Genomic DNA, 8,827 nt, shown 5'->3' with positions numbered 1-8,827 from the left:
CGGAACGGAAGACCCAACGATTCAAGTATGGTACACTGTCTTGACAACGCACCTCTCCAATCATGCTCCACTCTCTCACTCCAGCATGGCTGCCTTGAGGCCTTCTCTCCTCAGGTGAGTGGTATGTCTATAGGATTCGTGTGATGGTTCGCAAATTTAGCAATATGGTTTAGGTGTGTCATTGTCTTAGTATGATGCGTATTAGTGTTATTCAGCGTCTCACTTCATAGCCCTTTCACTCAGCGCACTTAGTTGTCTGCCATGCTGTATTAAGCAGTGTCACCTTAGAGGTGTGATAACTCTGGTGTTTCGCAGTTCAGATAGTCCTGGAGGCTGGATGTGGATTTTTGTTAGGGGGGATTAAAGGTGTGATCAATAAAGTGTATCCCACTCCACATAGTCTTGAACGTTTGCCGTGGAGTTTGGCAGGTGTGGATTAGATGTCTAATTGTAAGAGATCAAAATGACTACTATTCCGTTTCGCACTCTTAAGGAGTGCTTGGAGTTTTTGCAGTGGTTGATAAATGATAAACGAAATGATGTAAGAACCCGTCTGGCCGGTAGACTAAAACGGCTTATCGAAGGGAAGTATAAGAGCGTCAGTGCACAGCAAATTGAAAATGCGCTCTCCACCTTCCTAAATCACGTGTCACACTTCCATAAGAAGTTATGCCGAACTGCAGGTCAGAGCAAAATTAAGAGTATCACAGGAAGAGACGCCCTCGAAGCTCTCCTTCAGTGTATCCCCAAATTACTTTCCGTCATATACTTTTTGCAATATCATGTGGATACAAGGTTTGCTAAAGTTGGCGGCGGGGATTGGGCAGGGCAAAATGTTGGAATGGTTGCAATGTACGCTAGATTTCCTCCAGCGGTGGCTGCACGGTATGCATCTAGTGCCAGTAAAATTGACACCTATCTCATTACGACAGTTGATGGAAATCAGTATGGCGTCATCCCTGGTGGATTCGCTGCCGGTGAGTTAAAGGAAGTAGCCAGGGATGGTTATAATCAGGGTTCTCTTATGGTACCTGACCTTGTAAATATTTTCGACAAGGAACATATTCCCAATAATCTCTTCCGTGATGTATTCGTCACGTCAGTTGTGTTCAAAAATTCTGCCGATGAGATATCAAACGTCGCAAACGCTCTTCGGTTGGTGCAAGATTTTTGTGGGATATTTGGAAACTCAAAGAATGAACAAGAATTTAAAATGCATTTGGAAGACAGGGGTAAATGCATAAATTGGGAAGAATTGAAACAACAATGTGCCACACTGAAAACGTCTTTAGGCAATATTTTCACCTTAAACCGATTTTCCTTTACCGGGTATGGGCGGACATATGAATTCCTCGACAAAACTATTGATAAAAGGATGGCACAGTGGCTTAAAAATAATTTGGAAACAATTAGAAGTAAATTGATAAGACTTCGATCGCAGACAGATTTTAATAAGTTTGTTACCACGAATCTCATCCCCTATGGATTCACATTTAATGGCACCAACTTTAACACAAAAATGAAGCCGAAGATTGTGATGCAACAATGGGATGCTATAATCGGTGAGCTCAAGCAAGCAAATGAAGGTTTGCAGAAGTTGAGACAGATTTTGGTTGGGAGCATGTGTCCACAAAACAAACAAGATAAAGATGAAGACGATGGTGATGAAGATGTAGAGTCTGAAGATGAGTTCGGGGATGATGATGATGATGATGATGAAGTGTATGTAGATGAAGATTTGGATGATGAGGATGCTGTACGTGTATCCAAAACAGTGGAGCTACCGCCTACCAAGGTTCCTGAAATTCCTAAGAAGCCAGTGACTGAAAAGCAATCTGAAGGAACTTCAAACCAGGGCAAGAAAGCTGAGGGAGCACAGAACCAGGGCAAGAAAGCGGAGGGAGCGCAGAACCAGGGCAAGAAAGCGGAGGGAGCACAGAACCAGGGCAAGAAAGTGGAGGGAGCACAGAACCAGGGCAAGAAAGTGGAGGGAGCACAGAACCAGGGCAAGAAAGCTGAGGGAGCACAGAACCAGGGCAAGAAAGCTGAGGGAACGACAAATCAACCGGGTGGTCAAAGTGACGGAAATGGTTCAAGTGCAGGCACTCCTTCACCTGGTGACCCTGTTACCAGTAGTGGTCAGGATCTGGGTGGTCAGGGGTATGCTTCTGGCGCTGGTCAAACAAGGGGGCCAGACGATCTGAGTGATTCAGCTACTGCCAGTACAAAGGGACCCTCCGCTGCTGGTCCCAGTCAAGGTGGCGGTGGCAGTGAAGGGGATGAGGGGCACAGCAGAAGTTCTCTTGCCCAGGAAAGACACAAAGAAATCGAAGCGAAGTTTAGGCAACAAAATGCTCGGAGAAACAACAAAGCTGCGGAAACTGACCAATGGTTAAGAGAAGCATTTGATGCTGTCGAGAAAAGAAAGGCTGAGCAACAAAAAAGACTGAATGCCCAACGTGAACTTCAAAAGTGGAAAACACTGCAGTATTATGATCCGAAAGAATCGACTAGGCCTCCACACTCTGCCATACACGACGTTCCAGTTGCTCTCGATGGTGATAGCCTTTCCAACGAATCCAATGACCCTGGGATTTCGTGGGAGCGGGCGCATAAGGATGCTTGGAAGTTGCCGGCAGAATTGCTAAAGGCAATAGAGAAACGAGAGAAAGAGAAATTCAGAACCAATCTTCAAGAGGCTAAGCGGGCTGTATTTCAGCAGCAAAACGACAACTGGATTGCTCGGGAGTTTCATGGGGATGATATAGGTGAAGTCGTGAGTCTGCCACCCGAGGTAGAAGTATATAGGCCGACCACACAGCAACATGCTGAAAGAAATGCACCATCATTAATAAATTTAGTTGTTGACACTCCTGATATGAAGGATGTAGTGGACCACCAAATGTGGCCTCAAACAGCTATCCAAGACGATTTTGACATACGATCGAGCCGTAAAAGTGCATTCCCAACTGAGATTACGGAACCTATTCCGGGCGCGCAAATTGGAATGGATCCTATCTTAGATCCGCCTGACGTTTTAGTATCTCATCCACCAAAGGTTAATAAGACTAATATGGTTGCCGAAGACCTATTCAGCGCCGTCTCAAGATCGTTATCTATTGACGTCCCCAAACGCCCATTCCAGGATCGACTACATGACGTGGAGTTAGATGATACTGATGCCAACATGGCAGATGTACTGAGAAACGAAATTAAGCATCCAGATGCTTGGTATGGATACGACAAAGGCTTTTCTGCTCTGCCTAAGAGTAATTTCGATCTTGGGTTGACTTCACCATTGTTAACTCCCGACGGAAATGGTACTGGACTTTCGCATGATCCTTCAGATGGCGTGTCTGCTTCAGGCTCTGACCAACAACGTAGTTCAGGCTCCGCTGGTTCCACATCCACATCTAAGGCTTCTGGTTTAGGCGTTGGTGAAGGTGGACGGGTTGGTGAGGGTGATGAAAATGGTCGGCATCATGTTAAGACTATGGCAATTATTCCGCCAGAGAAAATTTGTGTTCAGCCAACTCTTGAGAATCTTTGGAAGCTTAGCGGCAAGGATGGTATACAATTCTGTGATCCAATAAATAAACTGCCGCCTCGTACTCAAGTGTTTAACCGGAGGCCTCCCGATGAAATATGGAGTGAGCATATACAAAAAGAGGAAAAGAAGCAGCAAATGGCCGAGGATCAATATAAAGCGCATGGTTCAACTCTAATACTAGATGGTTCCCAGCCTACGGACGACGTTGATGCGCATCAGGAGCCATGGTGGTATTCTGATCCGGCATACTCCGAAATTAACGGTAAGACAGTTGATGATGATATCCAAGAGCAATTGAAAAATGAGCAGGAAGCCGAGAAGCTGTATTGGGAAACCAAACAGAAAATGTTGGGCGATCACATTGACCAACGAAATAGACTGAGAGAACGTCAGAAGCAAGATACTCTCGAAATTGAAGAATATAGGATTCATGAGGAGAACAAGGTGAATCAAGTATTGCAAAATATCCAAAAAGAGGCAGAGGAGAATGAATCCATAGCAAAAGGTTTAGACGGTCAACCGGTTGTTGCCCTAGATGGGCAAGAAGAGCCACATTACGATTATGCGAAGATAAAGAATGATGTAGATATTCATTCTGCGCATCAGATACTTCAACATGATTATGATCAGCGGCAACTTAAGCTCCAAACGCTGCATGAAGAATCAATGAAGACCATTGCAGAGCAAAAAGAGATTGAGGATGCTGCGAAAGTTGAAGCGGAACGCATCCATGCTTTCAATTCTTCGAAGTTTGGCATTTCTCGAGCCCCTACACCCCGTGTCAAAGACCCCGAAATCGATTTTTCCATCCAAACCTTTCATTACGAAGATCGCACTATTAACGACGTGGACCTAGATGACCCTTATGCCAACACAGCTGATATCCTTGAAGACGAGTTAAAACCTGCAGAGGACAAAGGCTTCTCAGGCCTGCCTAACACTAATTTCGATCTGAACTTTGCGCCTGAACGTATCGGACTTGAAGGCTATGAAGATCCCGGGATGCCGCGTGACTCTCCAAGGAAGGCAGATGAACGTGTAATAAACCCATTTAGCACAGATGAATGCCTGAACCCCTGGTCCGTTTCCACTTCCACTTCCTCCACCGATACCGTTCAACCACCTACCTCCCCTCCCCCAGCTACCGACCATCTGCCCCCGCCCAAAACCGTCCGGGAAATGCTCCACTGGTTTGTGGGATTGAATACACAAGGGTATATCGGATTGATTAGTGAGCATGTCAAGAGCATTTTACAGGACATTAACAAAGATGCCTCCGAGTTCTCAGATGCGTTGGAGGTCACCGGGGATCCCGACCAGTTGACCGCCTCCATGGTCACCGCCAAACTGACCGAGGCGTGCCTCTACTCAGCCACCGTTATCTACAAAATTAGGCATAACAATGATTTCAAAGCGTTTTCAACCTTCGACTTCAAAAAAGAATATAGTCAGCTTCATTATGCTGCTGACCCCGCATGCCTCCTCTGCCAGCTACGTGACTACATCTACGCCTGCCACCACCAGTTGATGTTCCTCAAGGCGCAGTGTAATCGAGGAAAGTCTCATGGTGGTTGGCAAAATTGTAAGTACGGCAGTGACACCAAGACGCCATCCCCCCTCCAGTCGTTCCTGACTGACGGCTGGGACTCCGACTTCGAGACGCACCCCTTCGACCCGTGCAACCTGTGCCGCAAGAGCCGCGTAAGAATGGGATTCAGGAAGGATGATTTACCTGAGATATCGCAACAGGGCAGTGTCATTTCCTCCATCCTCACTCCCAGCTGCGGCGGCAGTGACCCCTTGCTGACATTGGCCTCCTACCTCAACTGCCTCACCAGGCGGACGCCGCGCACCACCGGGGAGCTTGTATCGTACTTTCATCATTTCGGCATCGAGTTGCACGGGTATGCTTCAAAGTCATTGTCTCCACTAGGAAACTCACTCCGCACTCCGCATCTCGACTGCCCTGACTGGGACCATCTTGGTCGCCACGACCTCCAAGCTGTCAGTGGCGTCCGAGGTACAGAGTCTCTCAACTCCGTCTCCAATCACAACCACGACAATGCACATCCCCGTACCCTGTCCACACTGGTTGGCTGCGGTAGTGACCCTGACAGCTGCCATCCACGTATGTCTCCCATCACCTACCGGGCCTACGCCCTGTACTCCCAGAGCTTCGCCCACACCTACCTCAGCTGGACGGTGTACCTGCCGGACAGACTGTGGGAGTCACTTGAAAAAATGTACTATGATCTAAAGAAGCATAATTGCTTCGATGGCAAATCCCTCCACTCATGTCCCGTTGCGCTGCCCCTCCTCTACACTCACGGGTTCACGCCGCCGGAGGTGGGATCGCAGTTGCCACTCACATGTCAACAGATTATCGCAAAGCTGAAGGAAATTGTCAACGGCAAGCCTATCGCATCACTCATGACTGCCATGGACAATTTCCTCTACAACATCCGAGAGCCATTCATCTTCACGCTCGTCGCACTGTGGTCCACAGCATTACTCATCTTCGCCAACACGATGCTGTACCGCATCGACATACTCCACATCCGATCACACCTTATCCGCACCAAGGCCTCCCATCTCATCGACGTCAAGGCGCTGCTCTCCGACAATAAGAAGATGATGTCCCTGTACGACGCCAATTACTTCGACGACGACCCCAACGAGCTACTCAACTTAAAGTAGTAATTATCGCAGTTACGTAGTACATTGTACGTTCTGTGATTTGAAGTGTTTTACTGTTATTCGTATTGTGTTGTCGACTAGTTGTTAATGGTGGTTTCAGTGTCACTTCCACTGTGCTCTCATGTATACCCATGGCACTTACGAACAATCTGTTCAAGTGAGTGACCTAGCCGCTGACCTAGTGAGTGACCTAACGATGACCTAGTGAGTGACCTACGCGCTGACCTAGTGAGTGACGTAGTGAGTGACCTAGCCGCTGACCTAGTGAGTGACCTAACGATGACCTAGTGCGTGACCTAGTGAGTGACCTAGGCCATAACCTAGTGAGTGACCTAACGATGACCTACGCGCTGACCTAGTGAGTGACCTAGGCCCTGACCTAGTGAGTGACCTAGGCCCTGACCTAGTGAGTGACCTAGTGAGTGACCTAGGCCCTGACCTAGTGAGTGACCTAGCCGCTGACCTAGTGAGTGACCTAACGATGACCTAGTGCGTGACCTAGTGAGTGACCTAACGATGACCTAGTGAGTGACCTAGCCGCTGACCTAGTGAGTGACCTAGGCCCTGACCTAGTGAGTGACCTAGTGAGTGACCTACGCGCTGACCTAGTGAGTGACCTAGTGAGTGACCTAGCCGCTGACCTAGTGAGTGACCTAGGCCCTGACCTAGTGAGTGACCTACGCGCTGACCTAGTGAGTGACCTAGGCCCTGACCTAGTGAGTGACCTAGGCCCTGACCTAGTGAGTGACCTAGGCCATAACCTAGTGAGTGACCTAGGCCCTGACCTAGTGAGTGACGTAGTGAGTGACCTAGCCGCTGACCTAGTGAGTGACCTAACGATGACCTAGTGCGTGACCTAGTGAGTGACCTAGGCCATAACCTAGTGAGTGACCTAACGATGACCTAGTGAGTGACCTAACGATGACGTAGTGAGTGACCTACGCGCTGACCTAGTGAGTGACCTACGCGCTGACCTAGTGAGTGACCTAGGCCCTGACCTAGTGAGTGACGTAGTGAGTGACCTACGCGCTGACCTAGTGAGTGACCTAGGCCCTGACCTAGTGAGTGACCTAGGCCCTGACCTAGTGAGTGACGTAGTGAGTGACCTAGGCCCTGACCTAGTGAGTGACCCAACGATGACCTAGTGAGTGACCTAGGCCATGACCTAGTGAGTGACCTAACGATGACCTAGTGAGTGACCTAACGATGACCTAGTGAGTGACCTAGGCCATAACCTAGTGAGTGACCTAACGATGACCTACGCGCTGACTTAGTGCGTGACCTAGGCCCTGACCTAGTGAGTGACCTACGCCCTGACCTAGTGAGTGACCTAGGCCCTGACCTAGTGAGTGACCTAGGCCCTGACCTAGTGAGTGACCTAGGCCCTGACCTAGTGCGTGACCTAGTGAGTGACCTAACGATGACCTAGTGAGTGACCTAACGATGACCTAGTGCGTGACCTAGTGAGTGACCTAACGATGACCTAGTGAGTGACCTACGCGCTGACCTAGTGAGTGACCTAGTGAGTGACCTACGCGCTGACCTAGTGAGTGACCTAGTGAGTGACCTAGCCGCTGACCTAGTGAGTGACCTAACGATGACCTAGTGCGTGACCTAGTGAGTGACCTAGGCCATAACCTAGTGAGTGACCTAACGATGACCTAGTGAGTGACCTAGTGAGTGACCTAGGCCCTGACCTAGTGAGTGACCTAGGCCCTGACCTAGTGAGTGACCTAGGCCATAACCTAGTGAGTGACCTAGGCCCTGACCTAGTGAGTGACGTAGTGAGTGACCTAGCCGCTGACCTAGTGAGTGACCTAACGATGACCTAGTGCGTGACCTAGTGAGTGACCTAGGCCATAACCTAGTGAGTGACCTAACGATGACCTACGCGCTGACCTAGTGAGTGACCTAGGCCCTGACCTAGTGAGTGACGTAGTGAGTGACCTACGCGCTGACCTAGTGAGTGACCTAGGCCCTGACCTAGTGAGTGACCAAGCACCTGACCACGTTAATGGTTACGGCAGCGATGATGTAAGGGGCGGGTTGGTGGTCACCTCACCGCTCATGTAATTGTTCATCAACGCAATCATTGCTGTCTAGCACATTAGATGTCAGTTGCCAGTTGTTTTATTGCGATTAGCTGCGCAGTAGATACCGAACCCTGTGGAACGGCCGGATGCGGAAGTAGCTCATTACGCAGATGACGATGATGATGAGGGCGACGGGGACGATGATGTAAAAGGCGGTGGTTATGCTCACCTCGCTGCTCATACGATTGATCGTCAAGGCAATCGTTACTGTCTAGCACATTAGATGTCAGTTGGCAGTTAGGGTATTATGATCAGCTGCGCAGTAGATACCGCACCCTGTGGAACGGCCGGATGCGGAAGTAGACCATGACACAGATGACGATGATGATGAGGGCGACGGGGACGATGATGTAAGGGAGGACGGCGGGGGAAGATGTCACCTCACTGCTCATGTGATTGATCAATGCAATCACTACTGTCTAGAACATCAGATGTCAGTTGGCAGTTGGGTGATCGGTGGAATTTTGATTGACAATATTTGCGCTAA

At 49.0% G+C, this 8,827-nt stretch overlaps 1 protein-coding gene across 2 annotated transcripts; it reads left to right on the top strand.

Moving 5' to 3' along the window:
• Window positions 1-463: 463 nt before the first annotated feature.
• Window positions 464-6,247, top strand: BBBOND_0003610 (hypothetical protein, conserved; the record flags this gene model as incomplete). Of its 2 annotated transcripts, none has more annotated exons than XM_012915195.1 (1): window positions 464-6,247. In XM_012915195.1, one exon carries the CDS (start codon window positions 464-466, stop codon window positions 6,245-6,247), a length of 5,784 nt encoding a protein of 1,927 aa, XP_012770649.1. The 2 variants fall into 2 exon arrangements, with proteins under 2 accessions (XP_012770649.1, XP_012770650.1); XM_012915196.1 differs by having other exon boundaries at window positions 4,730-6,247.
• Between the last annotated feature and the right edge of the window lie 2,580 nt (window positions 6,248-8,827).

This window comes from Babesia bigemina, scaffold Bbigscaff_71072, assembly GCF_000981445.1.
Source record: "Babesia bigemina genome assembly Bbig001, scaffold Bbigscaff_71072".
In the NCBI taxonomy this organism is placed as follows: Eukaryota; Apicomplexa; class Aconoidasida; order Piroplasmida; family Babesiidae; genus Babesia; species Babesia bigemina.
The sequence above is the reverse complement of the archived record's forward strand: the minus strand, read 5'-3'. Positions and strand labels throughout refer to the sequence as shown.